Source organism: Suncus etruscus, chromosome 11, assembly GCF_024139225.1.
Source record: "Suncus etruscus isolate mSunEtr1 chromosome 11, mSunEtr1.pri.cur, whole genome shotgun sequence".
Classification (NCBI taxonomy): domain Eukaryota; kingdom Metazoa; phylum Chordata; class Mammalia; order Eulipotyphla; family Soricidae; genus Suncus; species Suncus etruscus.
Genome location: NC_064858.1, coordinates 77,263,113 through 77,280,711, shown reverse-complemented (window position 1 = coordinate 77,280,711; position 17,599 = coordinate 77,263,113). Strand labels below are relative to the sequence as shown.

At 42.5% G+C, this 17,599-nt stretch overlaps 2 protein-coding genes across 2 annotated transcripts in view; one reads left to right on the top strand and one right to left on the bottom strand.

Annotated features, from left to right (window-relative positions):
* The window catches only part of SLC4A8 (solute carrier family 4 member 8), an 829,308-nt gene that overhangs the window by 620,227 nt on the left and 191,482 nt on the right, over positions 1 to 17,599 (bottom strand). The gene's annotated exons all lie outside the window — the stretch shown is intronic.
* Positions 3,496 to 17,599, top strand: part of SLC11A2 (solute carrier family 11 member 2) — a 54,245-nt gene continuing 40,141 nt past the window's right edge. Inside the window, exons 1-5 of the mRNA XM_049783399.1 lie at positions 3,496 to 3,668; positions 10,219 to 10,290; positions 14,176 to 14,324; positions 16,055 to 16,180; positions 16,928 to 17,047. Coding sequence (XP_049639356.1) covers positions 10,257 to 10,290; positions 14,176 to 14,324; positions 16,055 to 16,180; positions 16,928 to 17,047 — 429 coding nt within the window. The 5' untranslated portion in view covers positions 3,496 to 3,668; positions 10,219 to 10,256. The remainder of the gene's footprint in view (positions 3,669 to 10,218; positions 10,291 to 14,175; positions 14,325 to 16,054; positions 16,181 to 16,927; positions 17,048 to 17,599) is intronic.

Below are 17,599 nucleotides of genomic sequence, written 5' to 3'. Positions count from 1 at the left end.
TGTTTCTGTGTGTTAGGAAAATTACTCAACTTCTCTAATAATCAAGTCCCTAATTTGCAGAATGAAATTTATATTAGTTTCTGCTTTTAAAATTTATTTGGACTAATTAATGCTTGGGATATTAAATGTGGTATTTGATACATAATAAATTGCAGTTAATGCTATCAGTTACTAAGTGAGAACTTGGGCCCTGAAGGACAAGAGTGGTGTGTATATGTTGGGACAAACAGCTGCAGAAAAGAAACAGTGAGATTCTGGGTAGAATCGTATTGTAAAATTTATTCCTATCTTTGGAATTCATTAACTAAAAATGGAATGTTTTCCTTTTACATTTTAGTTCATGGATGATTTTATATGTACTTCCATTTTCCTTCCTGGGAAAATTGGAGCCAACCCAATCTAAGGTAGTATTGCCTTAGGAAATTTATCTAATGGAAAGAAAAAACAAGAAGACAAGATCTAGTGTGATGATAGTACCTGGTTGTGCCCTGCTAGACTAAAGTGATCTTCATCTAGGGTCCAGGAATTGTTTTTTCTACCAATTCTATTTTTCTTTTTTTAGGGTCATCCCCAAACAAAGGGCTCTATATTCAAGGATTATGTTTGGCAGGGTTCTGAAGACCAAGTCAGGTGGTGGGAAACAGATCTTGGTTAGTTGTGTGGAAGGTAAGTACCTTGCCCATTGTAATATCTCTCTGCCCCCAACTCTATTTTTATTTTCCCCATTTCCTTCCAATAAATGTTGATATTGTTGCAATGACTGGGGGTTGCAAATACCGAGTCTATGGTACAATTTGATGGTGGTAGTGGAGGGTCTTGGGCCACATCTTAGAGGTGACTCTGGCATTGCTCAGGGAACCATCAGGTACCAGGGATTGACCCAGATCTTCTGCAAGTGAAGTATGTGCTCAACCCTCTAGCTATCTTTGTAGCTCCAATGGTTGCAAAGTTTCAGTTGTGTTTGCCTTGGGTTACAAATCAGGTTCTCAAACTCAGTTGTTGAGCATTATACCTCATTAAGCTGCAGTATTTACATAAATTCTGGTTGTAGTTCTCCCTTAAGGTCTTGATGGTGCTCACACGTGCTTTGCTCAGGAGGCTTGCATATTATCTTTTAATTTCAGTGTTTAACGGGTGTTAGTTACTCCTTTGTGTGTTGCTCACACACTCTGGTGGAGCAGCAGAAATGAATTGGGGTACTGGGGATCACAGATGGTGGAGATGCCAGGATTACAGAGTTGCAAATATACATAGAGAAGTCCAGGTATTAAGGATGTCACCTGACAATATGCTTGCAACATCTTCCTTCCAGTAGTCTGACCTATCTCACCAGTCCCCTACTAGTACCTTTCCTTTGCATCTTCCATTCTGTGGAATTACTAAGCTTTTGCCTGAGGAAAAGTTTACCCACTCTTAGAGTTCCATTACTCCCAGATTGAAAATTTTTGAGTTTTACCTGCATTTGTAAAAATTTTAGTTTGTTCTTTTTCTCCAGGCAGTGCGACCTGTTTTGTACAAGGCTTCCATATTCAACTGTTGGTAACCTATTGACTAGGTTGATAGTCTTTTTTGTTGTTGTTATTTTTGGGGGGGCACACATGGTGATGCTCAGGGGTTACTCCTGGCTCTGCACTCAGAAATTACTCTTGGAGATGTCAGGAGACTATATGGGATGCTAAGGATCAAATCATGACAAACCACTAATTGTACTATTACTCTGATCCCTGAGTAGAATCAGCTCCCCAGCACCAGCAAGATGCATTTCCACCCACTCTCTGAGGCTCCTCATAATTGCATCAGTGCTGCACGTAGCCATGAGGAAAATACTTGTAGACTGTCAGGCTTGGGGTTAATTGGCTTCGGCTCACGTCTCAGGGGACCAGAGTCCGAGTGCACATGCCCCCTGGTACAAATGACCTAGCCTGCTTCTCTCCCAAGGGGAGGAGCCTCTTGAAGGGAAGCAATTCCTTTTACTGCATTCCTTTCATCTGTGGACTTAGAGGCCTGCCTCCTGCTGCCGCCAAATAGGATAGATATGAAATCTTCAAATACAGGGTTTGGAACTCAATTAATTGTTCATTAGGAGATGGGAGTGGTTAATAGAAGATGCTTCTCTTTTCATGGTAGGTCAAAGAAGAAATCTGATTAGGTTAAAGGGTGTGGTTTGCCTCTTGAAATCCTTCATTGTCTTTACTATTGCACAGACTACCTAAAGTGCCCTTATCTAACCAAGGGAGGTGCACTTGTCTGCATCTATAAAAACCGGAGTCAGCCCTTGGAATAGTCAAACTTGTTTTGCACCATGAAGAAGAAACAGGCTAAGGTGGAGGCAGCTCCACAGTGTGAGCTAAGTAAGTAGCAAGCGGGTAGGCCCAGGAAAGTTGCCTCCTGAGTAGATCTGGAAGGGGGACAGGATGGCTCCAATTCCTGTTCTAGTTGCAGCGTAGTTGCCAAAGCCAAGGATCTGTTCTGGAGGGACTTCATGGAGCCTTTCTGAAGCTCTTGGGTGTGTGATGGAGAGAGTCTTAGCACTAATTTATGTGTTTTCTTTTTCCTCCAGGAAAAATTCTGAGTGGAAACCTGTACCAGACAACTGATGATACTTGGGTTATACCTTTTCCCCTTTGTCCTTAGTTTCCATTTTGTGCTTTATTTGGATATTTCTTTGTGCACTTCACATTCTTTTCGCCTTTATTAGACTCCTTTTAGTTTTTCCACCTAATAAATTTCTCCCGATTTTCTTTTCTAAGAAGTTGGCAGGTTTATGCTTTTCCTCTCTAGACTTATGAATTGTTTACTAAGAGTGCCGGCAAGCTTATTTTTTTAATTTAATTAATATGGCTATAACTTCCAAATGGTGTTGACAAATTAATGGACATAATGGGGTGTCAGAAAGATCGGCAAGCTTTAAAGTTATAAGCGATAGTGGGATCTCACGAAGTCTTAGTAATTCCTACTGACTTTGTAAAAAAAAAAAAATTAGAGGATACCTCATGCCATTTTCTGAAGCCCTGTGTATCTGGCAATCACTTTTAGAGAAAGACTGCGCTGGGGTGCAGTGGTATTGTATTGGGTCAGGGAGAGTGGACAGAAAAGAAGAAAACCAAGCATTATCGAGCTTGGAAGTTGTAGTAGCACCTGATGTGGTCGAACTGGCTTCACTAGCTGAGGTTTCGGGGTTCCTCCCAGGTGTGGGTGCCCTGAAGGAGCAGCAGATATTTTGGAAGTGATTCTAGGTTAGGAGGAGGAAATGGTCCAGCCAGGTGCCTATAGTTATAGTTAGTTATAGTTACAGTTACAATTATAGTTACAGTGATAGGCACAGTTATAGTTATATTGGATTGTCAAGAGGTAGCTGAGAAGCGTGATCTCTCCTGGGCAGTCTGGGGGTGGCCGCTCTGGACTCTGGAATCCACACAGCGAGTGGCAACAGCTGGAGCACCCAAGGCCCCACATCTAAGACTTCTGTCGCCGCTTTTTCCAGGCCTCCAGCCCGACCTCGGGACAGGCGGAGCCTCGCCCGGTCCCCGGGGACCTGTACCAATCGAAACGAGCGGCGGCGGCCTGCAGGCCAATTGCCGCGCGTGCCGGGGGTGGGCCGGCCACTCCAGCTCCGGGGCCATGGAGACGCCGGCGCGGGGGCGACGTGTCCGGGGCTTGCGGAGCCGGTAAGGCGTGGGCCTGCAGGGTCAGGGGTCACGGTGCGCCCCGACTCGCCAGCTCCGGCGAGGACGGACGCTGCGCGGCTCGGAAGCCTGGTTGCAGGCTCCGGGGGCCAGTGTGGGACCCGCGTGCGCGCGGTGCGGGGCTGCGGGAAGCGGGGGGCCTGCAATGCCGATCGCGGGGTTCCAATAGAGCCCTAAGACCCCCAAGGGTGTGCGTCGTGATCGGGGGACGAGGGTCGGGGACCGACAGCTGGAGATCCGTCTCCCCGCTTTCCCCGCCACGGCCTGGAAGAAATGGCCGGATTCCGGGCCGGAACCGGCCGGCTTCCCGCCGCTAAGGAGGCCCCCTGGGTAGGGACCGAGGCCCGGCCGACCGGTCCGGCCGCCTCCCCCCACCCCCCGCATTTTTGGGCAGCGATTTCTAGAAGGCCTCGGGGCGCTGCTGTGTGACCCGGTTGGGGCTGTTGGTGCAGTTCCTGGCCCCCGGGGAGGGTCTTTTGCAGGGGACTGAGAGGCACACGGGTGTCAGTGAGGTGGTGCTCTCGGTTGAAGGTGTCACCCTAGTTGCGCCCCTTTCCCTTCGGCTCTCTCAAATCCTGAACCTCCCAATCGTGGTTCCAAGTCTTTCTTGCCTTCCGGAAAAGCTAAGTCTGGGCTTGATCTTTCTGACCATAAAGAGACTCACTTAACTGTCTCTGCGTTTATTTTTTTGGTGTGTGTATCATTTATTTATTTTTTTAATCTTTATTTAAGCACCATGATTACAAGCATGATTGTAGTTGGGTTTCAGTCATAAACAGAATACCGCCCCCCCCCCCATCACCATAAAACATTCCCACCAATGCCTCCCCCTGCTTCCCCTCTTTCAAGGACGTAGTATGACATTAAGGAAAATGGTTTCTCTTCAAAGTGGAAAACAAAATATTAGCTTAGAGGTGCGGCAAGCAGAGAGAGACGTCCAGAAACTTGCCTGGCCATCGTTTTTAGGGATGATCAGTGAAACCAGACAGCTGTAGTGTTTACCTTGAGCCTATGGTAAAACCCATTTGCAAAACTTACAGGCTGTGTAACGTAAGCAAGCCTTTGGGCTAGTCGCTTGGCTTCTTTGTTGCCTTTTTTAAGCGGTAGTTAATATTAAACAGATAGGGTTGTTGGTGTGTCTTGAGTATGTCTCCCAGAGTTCTTATATCAGTTCCTTGGCATGTAGGACTTAAATGCCCCCTTGTGACTTTGCCCTGAAAGGTTCCACACTGAAGAATTCTGACCTGCCTGCCAGTTGCCTGTGAACTCTCAGGGGAGTGCTCGCTATAGCTTCTGGTCATTAACACTTCTCTGCAGGTGTTGTGTAACATGTTTTGCTGTATATTTATTAGTAAATAATATTGCAAACTCATTCCTAGGTCTGCTTAGGCCTCAGCAATGTTGGGTAAATGAAACCCGAGAACTGTTTTGGTTGTTTCATTTTCAGTTGAATAATGTTTTATTTAGTTTTAGCCTTGGCACAGTTTATTTTGGACTCAGTGACCAAATGTTCATGATTGCAGCCTGCTTGGTTTGTCATGTTCCCGGAATGACTGTGGGATTAATCTAGAGTGGGAATTTCTGAACAGTCCGGTAGCTTTTCTTGTTAGTGAATTGTCAAGCTTTGTAGCAATCTAACCGATTTTGCCTCCAAGGAAATCCTTGTGTCCCGTAACTTACTGGACAAAACTAAGCACTGTTGGTTCGAAGTTGGGAGTCCCCACGGTTGTATCTTTTCTTTTTAACTTTCAGTGCTAAACTCTAAATTTGCACTTTCAAATCAAAGACGTTTTATTCCTTACTTCACCAGGTACAGACAGATAAACATCTAACAGATATACTCCTCTCCATGAACTTAGAAATCCCAAGTTATGTATTTTATAGAAGGCTTTAATTAAATGAAAAACTTTGCCTTCCCTTTCTGTTTTTCTAAGGAACCTATTTCTTTACTTATATCTTTACTTATACAACATTGGGAATGAAATATGAAATGAGGAACTTGAATTTACAAAAAGTGGAAAAAATGACCTTTGCCTTAGTTAGTGTCTTTTGGAAACTTCCATGTTGCTTGGAAAAAGAAGGATGTGGTATGTTTGAAGAGATGCATGTTGAGGCATCAACATGCCCTCATATTGTCACGTTTGCCCTCTTAGTTTCTGTGCTTGGCATAAAGTATTTTGGAAGGCAGGCAGGACACATTTGAGTTTGCAAAATGTAAGGGATTAGAAGATCAAGACTCCTGTATCACTCATCAGATATCATTTTCTTGTTTATTTAAGAAACATTGAATGATTAATTGGCTACTTCAGGCACCAAGAGCCCTTCAGAGAATCATCATCAGGGTAACATGGGTAACATTTTGAAGTCAGAATAACTTGCCTGTTTTCTTTTTTTTTTTTTTTTTTTTTTTGGTTTCTGGGTCATACCCAGCAAGACTCAGGGGTTACTCCTGGCTCTGTGCTCAGAAATCACCCCTGGCAGGATCAGGGAACCATATGGGATGCCAGGAATCCAACCACCATCGGTTCTGGGTTGGCCAAGTACAAGGCAAACACCCTAACCACTGTACTTATATCTCCAGCCCCTATAATTTGCGTTTTTAAGCTTCAGGGCTATAGATTCCAGCTAAACCATAAATTGATTTTCAGGCTAATTCTTATTCTTGTCTTTTGCTTATTACTAGTAGGTCATCTTTTATAAATTACTTTTGTTTTGTTTTAGCCTTATTTAGCACTAATAATTATTTTTCTGTTAAAACTCCAGTGTAATTATAGGATAGGGATACCATATATCCCATAATAATAGTTAATTATTAAAAACAAATCAGCAGGTTCCAAAGAACAAAAGGTGGTATATAAGGGATTAGGAAATCTTTTATTTATTTATTTCATTAGTTAATTTTTGGGGCCACATCCAGAGGTGCTCGGGTTACTCCTTGCTCTGTGCTCAAGAATTATTCCTGGTGCTACTCAGGGGACCACATGGGATGTCATAGATCAAACCGAGGTCAGCCACATGCAAAGCAAACGCTTTACCTGCTTTACTATCTCTCTGTTCCAGGTTATCTTTTAGTATGAGTTGTCTTTCTTTACATATATATCTTTGTTTTAAGAAAATATCCTCTGGAGATATAAAATTAAGGTCTGTAGTAATCCTGGCCTTATATTTCATTATGTCATTGAAATAAATTCATTAACTATAACCATTTAATGCTAATCGTTCTTCCTGTGCACCTTTAAAAGTTTTAGGGCAAAACACGTTTTCTGAGGTAAAAAATGGATATATGCACTCTCCCCTCTCCCTTTCCCTCCCTGACCATTTTAAAAGATGTTTGCAGTTTTTCCCCAGCTTTGAGTCATATTTCAGGCTAAATGTCAGTGCCTGGTCAGTGCCTTGAAAGAGACACTCAGGATTGCCAAGTGCTGCTGAGAAGGAAGCTCCCCCCCAGGGAGAGGCAGGAACAGAAAACCCTGCTTTAGTCACTGTTACTTCTGTAATCTTATAGGGGGTTGGGAACCTGTGAAGCTGAGAGCCCTCAGCACAGAGAGAACAGAGATGTCCTTAGCTGCTGTCAGCCCCTCCTCATACTGGTCTGGTTGATGAGTGATTCTTTTGCCTAGATGGGCACTTGTGACAGCCTGCCCACATTTCTCCCCAGTGTTATCATTTTTGACACACAGTCTGCAAAGTTCATTATCACTGTACTCTTCCTATCCATGTCTTACTGCCTCTCTCCTTGCTGCTAACATTTTTCTTTTTTTTTTTCTTTTTTTTTTTTTTTAATTTTCATTTCGGTAGTCTCGATGCCAGGTTTTTTTCTTTTTATACTAAAATATTCTGAAAAGTCCATTCGTGGTAAAAAAGGGCAAAGCTTATGCTGGGTTGAAATTGTGGGTATTTGGTCAACAAAGTGGTCTTCGATTTCAGTTTCTTGTCTATGGAATTTGCAGTTATTGAAACTCAGAAAGATTAAATCAATCCCTTGGTGACCATGGCACTAGATGAGAGAAGTATTCATGGGCAGAGGCCCTGATAGGTTTTACACATAGGACAATAGATGCAGTGTTTGTGCTTTTTGAACAGGTATGTTGTTGGCATTCTGAAGATAGTCTGGCATTACCTATTACATATATATATATATATATACATTTACATATATATATATACATATATATACATATGTATATATGTATCTCTTCAACCCTGAAAGTTCTATTTTTAGCATTTCAAACTTTCTTAGAAGCATTCTTAAGATAAATTTTATTTATTTTCTTTGTGGACCACACCCAGAGGTGCTCAGGGCTTGTTCCTGGCTCTGCACTCAGGGATCACTCCTGGTGGGCTCAGGGTACCATAGAGGGTACTGGAGATTGAACCTGGGTCATCTGCTTGCAAGGCATACACCTTACACACTGTACTATCTCTCTGGCTCCTCTTAGATGCATTTTAAAGCAGGTGTGTACTAGTTCTTTTAGAGTTCTTTAAATGTGAAGAGAAATACTGCTAATTAGATGTTCAGAATTTCAGGCTGCAAATGTAGATCACTTGGGCTCAACTATAGATCTATCACTTGCTTTGGATATCTGAGGATCTGGGTTCATCTCAGAATGGCACCTTCTACCTCTCTCTCTCTCAAAAAAAGAAGAAGAAGAAGAAGAAGAAATTCAAAGCCAGAGAGAATAATGCAAGGGGTTGAGGCACTTAATTCTGGTTCAATTCCTGGCAACCAAACACTCCCAGCTGTAATCCCTAAGCACAGAACTAGAAGCGAGCCCTTAGTACTGCCAGGTTTAACCCTAAATCCTATCCAAAAAAATCAGATATTTTTTTCATTGTGATTTACAAAGATATTCATAGTTGAGTTTTAGACATACAATGTTTCAATCCCACCAAAAAATCCAGAATTTTATTATAGTTAGTATGTGTTTAAGGAGATAGCTCTTGAATTAATTTCAAATTTACAGAAAAGTTCAAAAGATAGTTTCAGGTGCATTAGGTATTTACTTAATTTGGGATTAGAATAATAGTGGCTAAGAAACTGGTGCTTTGAGGAGGCTTTTTTGTTTTGTTTTGTTTTGTTTTTGGCTACACCTGGTGACTCTCAGGGGTTACTCCTGGCTATGCACTCAGAAATTGCTCCTGGCTTAGGAGTCCATATGGGACGCAGCAGGATTGAACCATGGTCCATCCTAGGTTAGCGAGTGTAAGGCAAAACACCCTACCACTTGCGCCACCACTCTGGCCCCGGGGAGACTTTTTAACCGTCTTAGGAAAGCACTTCTCTGAGGAGGTTGCTTCTGATATTTTCCATTTAGGTAAAACCCCCTAATCATAGTTGCAAGCATAGATCTTTGAGTAATTATCAGTAAATTAAGTTAACAGTAGTAAATGCCTGCCAACTAGATATCTGTAAATCTCTGATTATCTGTGACTGAAACTTTATCTGAATTCTACTGAGCAGTCCTGCGCTGTAAGATAAACCATTTGACGTTTACTCAAAATATTTGACCTGGAGGGGCCGGAGAGATAGCACACAGAAGGATGGTGGTTCAAATCCTGGCAATCCCATATGGTTCCCCAAAACTGCCTGGAGCGATTTCTGAGCATAGATCACTGCTGGGTGTAATCCAAAAACAAACAAACGAACAAAACAAAAAACAAAAAAAATTTTTGATCTGGAATGGGATAAAAATAGTCTTGCCACATTTACCCATGAGTGTCACAATTGCTATTTGATGGAAACCTTAAATGACACTTTGTGGCTGTGAGTGAGCTAGAATAATAAGGCAATGTTAATAATTATGTTGGTTTTTTTGTTCTTGTTTTTGTTTTTTTGGAGTCACACCTGGCAGTGCTCAGGGGTTACTCCTGGCTCTGTGCTCAGAAATCACCCCTGGCAGGCACGGGGGGGTGGGTTGGGGGGGAACCATATGGGATGCTGGGATTCGAACCACTGTCCTTCTGCATGCAAGGCAAATGCCCTACCTCCATGCTATCTCTCAGCCTCAATGTTAATGATTATTATGAAGGTATTGTGTTGATTGTAGTTGTTTATGTTTTCCTTAATGTAATTAATTTACTGAAAGGGGGCTTATTAGAATAGGCCACTCCATTTTGGCCATATTTCTTTTAGACTAGATCAAAGAGATATATCAGTATCCTCAAAATGTGTTAAAAATTGGCAGAAGTCAGTCTGGTTTTAGATAGTGGTTACTCTGAAGGCAGAGATAGAAAATGGGTGCTTACCAACTAACAGTTCTGTATGTTCTTATTAAAATAGTGATTTTGCTGAATAACTGTTTCCATTTGGTACTTAAGTCTTGCAGCAAACTAAAAGTTGTATATGTTTTTATAACTATCATCTGATCGTACTCTGAAAACTTCATTTTCAAACTTAACCTGATTAAGGAAAGATATTATTCTTTTCAGAGCGCAAGAATTTGTTTATATTGTATAGAGTAACAAAATTTTGGTTTTGAATATTATAGTTTGTTCTTACTAATTCCACGGTCTCTACCATTACTCTTTCCAGAATCCTATTCTAAGAGCGGGGACACTCAGATATCCAGTATGGTGTTGGGTCCAGAACAGAAGATTCCAGACGGTAACTTATAGTTTTGTGTTACTATCAATTTTTGACTTAGGCTTAAGTAACAGAAATTTACTATGATATGTAGTAATATGTATTAGTTCCCTCCCCCCCCTTTTTTGTTTTTGGGTCACACCCAGAAGCACTCAAGGATTACTCCTGGCTCATAAATCGCTCATAAATTATAAATCAAGGGACCATATGGGATGCGGGGAATTGAACCTAGGCTCTGTTCTGGGGGCAGTGTGCAAGGCAAATGCCCTACTGCTGTGCTATCTCTCTGGTCCCTTACCCCTTCTTTTTTTTTGCGGAGGGGGGGGCTAGTGTTTGGGGATGGATTTTCACAACTCTGTGCTCTGGGAACCATGCAGTGCTAGACATAGAACTTGAGCCTCCTGTGAGTTCAGGCTTTGCGTGTACTTAACCCTTTGACCTCTGTTTCTCTGGCCTTATATGCTGCCTTCAGAAGTCAGCACACCATGACGTAGGCTACAAGTGTTAAAATGAATTTATAATCACAGAGCTTGCTTCACTTTCTATTTCCAATTGTAAAATGAGCCTAGATTAGCTATAAATTTGCATTCTTGAGCAATTGTGCTCAAAAGGGCAGCATTATTCACAGCCTCTGGAGGGCTTTGCTCTAGATACTAATGTTTCATGTTTGTTTGGAGCAGTAAAGCAATTTGTTTGGCCAGAGAGATAGCATGGAGATAGGGCATTTGCCTTGGATGCAGAAGGAAGGTGGTTCCAATCCTGGCATCCCATATGGTCCCTTGAGCCTGCCAGGAGCGATTTCTGAGAGTAGAGCCAGGAGTAACCCCTGAGTGCTGCCAGGTGTAACCAAAAAAGAAAGAAAGAAAGAAAGAAAGAAAGAAAGAAAGAAAGAAAGAAAGAAAGAAAGAAAGAAAGAAAGAAAGAAAGAAAGAAAGAAAGAAAGAAAGAAAGAAAGAAAGAAAGAAAGAAAGGAGGGAGGGAGGGAGGGAGGGAGGGAGGGAGGGAGGAAAGAAGGAAGGAAGGAAGGAAAGAAAGAAAGAAAGAAAGAAAGAAAGAAAGAAAGAAAGAAAGAAAGAAAGAAAGAAAGAAAGAAAGAAAGAAAGAAAGAAGGGAGGGAGGGAGGGAGGGAGGGAGGAAAGAAAGAAGGAAGGAAGGAAGGAAGGAAGGAAAGAAAGAAAGAAAGAAAGAAAAAGAAAGGAGAGAGAGAGAAAGAAAGAGAGAAAGAGAGAGAGAGAGAAAGAGAGAAAGAGAGAAAGAAAGAAAGAAAGAAAGAAAGAAAGAAAGAAAGAAAGAAAGAAAGAAAGAAAGAAAGAAAGAAAGAAATGTGCAGTACATAGTACAAACACAGAATAAATATATTTCATTGGAAATTTTTGAGTGCTCTACTAATTTTGTTTTATTTTGGGACACACTTGGTGGTGCTCAGGAGTTAACTCCTGCTGGTACTTGGGGGTCCATTTGGGATGCCAGTGATCAAACCTGGATTGGCAGGATGCAGGGCAAACACTCTACCATCTTCTATCTCTCCAGCCTCAGAATACATTACTATTTCGACTGCCCCTTTAGAGGAGGTCTTTAGAGGAGGTTCATCTTCTGAACATTTCCTTATCCATTTATGGACATTGATGATGAAATCGGTTAGCTCCTTTTTAGGGAGAAAAATAAGAAAGATGCTTTTGGTAATTGCAGTTTACAAGGATTTCTGGAAAATAGTGCTCAAAGTAGCCATTTGATGGCAACAGAAAATGGGGTTTTGTATTTTTCTGACTAATTAGCCCTTTTCTCCCACAATGTCCTCTTCTCAGTTTCTAGATTAACTGCTAATTCAGGAAAAATGGAAGGGTTGGGGGACAGTGTATTTAGTGTGGATGAGTAATCCTCTCACATGGCTGTAATATTTCAGCGCAGAGACAAAGGGTTCCTGTTTGCTGGTTTCCCTGTAGTTTCAGATTTCAATGACACTGTGACTGAATTTTGAAACTTTCATGTTTTTCGGAACCCTGTAGGAAGAAAGTTATATCCATGGAGAATCCTGTGACTAAATCTTAGTGAATAATGGTGTGTGGGTTGTTCTACTAAAAGTTAGGTTTTCTTTTTGGGGGAAAGAGCGGGAGAGAGAGAAGGGGGGAGAGGGGGGGAGAGAGAGAGGAGAGAGGGAGGAGAGAGGGAGGAGAGAGAAAGGAGAGAGAGAGAGAGGAGAGAAGAGGAGAGAGAGAGAGAGAGAGAGAGAGAGAAAGAGGAGGGAGAGGGGGAGGAGGAGAGAGGGGGAGAGAGGGAGAGAGAGAGAGAATTAGCAGGTAGTCCTGCACACAACAGAACCAGGTTCAGTTCTGACATCCATGTAGTTACCCAGTCAGCCAGGAGTGATCCCTGAGCACTACTAGGTATGACATCATTACCTCTCCCCAAAGTTAGGATTTTAGGACTTGTATTACAGTACTGTGGGTAAGACCCTTGTTTTACTTAATGGCTGACCTGGGATATATGTCTGGCATCCCATATGGGCCCCCAACTCCTTTTAAAATCTTTGAGTGCAGGGGCCGGAGAGATAGCATGGAGGTAAGGCGTTTGCCTTTCATGCAGAAGGTCATCGGTTCGAATCCCGGCATCCCATATGGTCCCCCGTGCCTGCCGGGAGCAATTTCTGAGCATGGAGCCAGGAGTGGCCCCTGAGCACTGCCGGGTGTGACCCAAAAACCACAAAAAAAAAAAAATCTTTGAGTGCAGAGCCAGGAATAAGCCCTGAGAACTTTAACATATGGCCCAAAAACCAAAAGATTAATCAGGATTTCAGCTGCATGCACGGGAAGCACCTTACCCACTGCACTATTGCTTTTACCTTGGCATAGAAGATTTAACATGCTCTACTGCAACTTTCTTCAGTCAGTTGTGACAATTCCTGAGTCTGTTTTATTTTTCTTTGTTTTTGTAGTTCTTGTATCATTATCATAGTTTTATTCAAAATATCACAAATGTGGTTCTAAGTTTCTTTCTGTTTCACTACAACTGTTGATATGTGTGCATGTAAAGTTTGAAATATTTGACAATTCCTTTGATAGTGTAACTGGGTTTTTGCTGAATCAAAACGAATAATCTTGATTTCATATTCCAGTCTTACTGAACTTAATCCAGGTCAGATTCAGCTTTCTGGAAATATCAGTTCCAGTTTATAGGACACAGCCTTCATACTGAATAGTTGGCATTCCTTATTGCCAGATAGATCTTTAAATATTCCAGGTTGAATGGTTTTTGAGAAATGTTACAACTCATTTAAAGCTGAGTAATGGGAGATATAGAGTTGGTCACAAATTTTTATTTTTATTATAAGCTTTTCGTTGTATTTTTAAACATCTAAATGTATTGTGGGCCAGAGATAGTACAAGGGTTAAGGTGCAGCCATTGCATGGCTGACATCCCCCACCCCCGCATCACATCTGGTTCCTAAGCATTGCCAGGAGTGAGCCCTAAGCACAGAGCCAGGTATAAGCCCTGAACACTGCTGAGTGTGGCCCAAAAACAAAAACAAAAAGAATGTTACTTATTAAAATTTTATTGAAAATATAATACTACTAAATGATTCTAAATAAATTAAGTTAGCTCGAGTCAAGTTAGTCTTGGAATTTAGGAATCAAAAATATTTCTTTCAGGGGCTGGAGAGATAGCATGGAGGTAAGGCATTTGTCTTGCATGCAGAAGGACAGTGGTTCAAATCCCAGCATCCTATATGGTCCCCCAAGTCTGCCAGGATCCATTTCTGAGCATAGAGCCAGGAGTAACTCCTGAGCGCTACTAGGTGCGACCCAAAAACCAAAACTATATATATATATATTTCTTTAAGTATTTCTATGGATGAATTGTCAGTTTATTTTCTTCTTCTTCTTTTTTTTTCTTGAAATCTTCATTAAGATGATGCTTCTGGAGATCATGGGGACTGTGCCAGTCTTGGAGCCATCAACACAGCCTACAGCATCTCTTCTATTCCTCAGTCCAACCGGCATGCAGACGAGCCCTTCACCACCTACTTTGATGAGAAAATCCCCATTCCTGAGGAGGAGGTTAGTGAGAAGTTCTTGGAGAAAACCTTATTTTCTAGGGGAAATCTAATAGTGAAATCAGCAAAACAATACAAGATTAATACCTCAGAGTGATTTTTTGTTTTGTTTTGTTTTGGGGCCAAACCTGGAGAATCTCATGGGTTACTCCTGGCTCTGTACTCAAAAATCACTACATTTGGTGCTCAGAGAACCATATGGGATATCAGAAATCGAACCCAGTTCAGCTGACTGCATGCAAGGCAAAAGCCCTACCTCTATAAAAGCTCCCATCTCAGACTGATTGTTAATAATATTTTGGGTTTTTTTTGGGTCACATCCAGCAGTGCTCAGGAGTTACTCCTGGCTCTTTGCTCAGAAATCACCCCCGGCAGGCAAGGGGACCATATGGGATGCCAGGATTCGAACCAACGACCTTCTGCATGAAAGGCAAATGCCTTACCTCCATGCTATCTCTCCGGTCCCCTTAATAATATTTGAAGACAAACTTCTGTCTTCAAAATAAGGAAATCCTGTTTTTTTTTTACGTGTGAACCCTGGGTTCAATTCCTGGCACCCTTGAAAATCTGAAAAAAAGTATGTGTTTTATGTTCCTTTTTTGTTTTGTTTTGTTGCTTTTTGTTTTGTTTTTTGGGCCTCACCTAACTATGTCTAGGCATTAATTCTGGCTCTGCATTCAGAAATCACTCAGGACAGACTTGGAGAACCATATGGGATGCCAGGGATCAAATCTAGATCAGCCAATGCAGAGCAAACATCCTACTTGGTTTGGACCACATGCAGTAGCAGTCAGGTTATTCCTGGTCTGCATTCAGAAACAACTCCTGACAGGCTTGGGTTGGGGGAACCATGTAGGATGACAGGGATGCATTCAAAGCAAACATCCTACCTACTGTACTATCGCTATAGCCCCTTCTTTTACTTTCTTTTTTCTTTTTTGGTTTTTGGGCCACACCTGGTGACACTCAGGGGTTACTCCTGGCTATGCGCTCAGAAATCACTTCTGGCTTGGGGACCATATGGGATGCTGGAGATCGAACTCAGGTCATTCCTGGGTTGGCTGCTTGCTGTGCTATCGCTCCGGCCCTTTGATTTCCCTCCCTTCCTTCCTTCCTTCCTTCCTTCCTTCCTTCCTTCCTTCCTTCCTTCCTTCCTTCCTTCCTTCCTTCCTTCCTTCCTTCCTTCCTTCCTTCCTTCCTTCCTTCTTCCTTCTTCCTTCCTTTATTAATATTTTTTGGCCATATCCAGTGATGCTCATAGGTTACTCTTGACTATACACTTAGAAAATTGCTCCTGGCTTGGGGGACTATATGGGACGTCGTAGAATTGAATCGCAGTCCGTCCTAGGTTTGCAAGGGCAAGACAGACTCCCTACTGCTTGCGCCACCACTCTGGCCCCTATTTTCCTTTTGTTAGGTAGTTATTTTTTGTTTGTTTGTTTGTTTTTTTAATCCTGTTTGGATAGTGCTGTACACAGACATACTGATACTCTTCCTCTAGTTTTTCAATGAGAGACTGATGGAAAGAGCAGTAAAGAGAAGGGCTGGCTTTTGAACAGAGATGTAGGCAATTTATGGGTAAGAAGTGGGTAAAGAGGAAGTAAAAACTTGGATTTACACATTACCTCTGCTTTTGTAAAGCTGATATTATTGCTATATATGTGATTAAAATAATAAGTTAAATCAGACTATGGGTGTGTTCATCTATTTATTCTCTTTTTCTTTCTTTTCTAGTACTCTTGCTTTAGTTTTCGTAAGCTCTGGGCTTTCACGGGACCAGGCTTTCTTATGAGTATTGCCTACTTGGATCCAGGAAATATCGAGTCTGATTTGCAGTCTGGAGCAGTGGCTGGATTTAAGGTGAGCATCTGGTCCTACTCCAGTCCCTCTGAACATCTACAACACTCCTCTCACCTATCCCTTTCTTTTCCTGTAGATGCTTTATTGACAGGGACACTTTGGTGAAAAGTACTTTCTCATTTGCTTTTTTTTTTTTTTTTTTTTTTTGGGTTTTTGGGCCACACCCGGTAACGCTCAGGGGTTACTCCTGACTATGTGCTCAGAAGTTGCTCCTGGCTTGGGGGACCATATGGGACACCGGGGGATCGAACCGCGGTCCGTCCAAGGCTAGCGCAGGCAAGGCAGGCACCTTACCTTCAGCGCCACCGCCCGGCCCCTCTCATTTGCTTTTTTTTTTTTTGGTTTTTGGGCCACACCCTGTGATGCTCAGGGGTTACTCCTGGCTATGCGCTCAGAAGTTGCTCCTGGCTTCTTGGGGGACCATATGGGACGCCGGGGGATCGAACCGAGGTCCGTCCTAGGCTAGCGCAGGCAAGGCAGGCACCTTACCTCCAGCGCCACCGCCCGGCCCCTCATTTGCTTTTTTATCACATTATTTTATCACATTATTACCTTGAATATGGAAAAACTGCAGATGAGAGAAACTAAGATTCATAAAGGCACAAAGTAACCTAAGCGGTCCTGATAGAATCTGATGCAGAGGTTGGGTCATTTGATCCTTCCATATAATGTTTCCCATCACATTGTCCAGCAGTCAAACAAAACACTTGTCTAATGAGTGCTTGGTGGGATTTTGCTTTTCTTTAGTTGCTTTGGGTTCTTTTATTGGCCACCATCGTGGGGCTCCTACTCCAGCGTCTTGCTGCCAGACTGGGAGTGGTCACTGGGCTGCATCTCGCTGAAGTGTGTCATCGTCAGTATCCCAAGGTAAGCAATCTGTGATATTATTTTGTCAATCATTTTATCAGAATCTGAGTGTCTGTCAATCTGTGCTGCCTCACTGTTTTTGAAATAGAGAAGACTTGGGAGTTAGTGACCCTGTAGAGTCCCAATGGGTATTCCGTAGATCTTGCTGTCAAGCCTTATTTTTCTAATCCTTTAGCAAGATTTGAGGGGATAGGTAGATAGTACAGAGATTAATGTGTCGATTGTCTGTGTTAACCCCACTTTGATATCTGGAATCATATCATCTTGGTCTCCTGAGTACCACTAGGAGTCAAGAGTAATCCCTGAGCACAGAGCCAGGTGTGGCCCCATCCCCCTTCGCTTTCCTCCCACACACACACCTCCCAAGAAAAATCTTAATTTGAGGCACTGTGGATAGTTCAATGGCTGGTGTGAAAGCTTTATAAGCAGAAGCCCTGCATTAGAGACCTAACACTAAATGGTTTCTTAAACACTATTGGAAGTGACCTCAGGCCCTTGGCCAGGAGTAGCTCCTGAGAGCTGCTGACTGTAGCCCTCAAACCCAAAAATAAG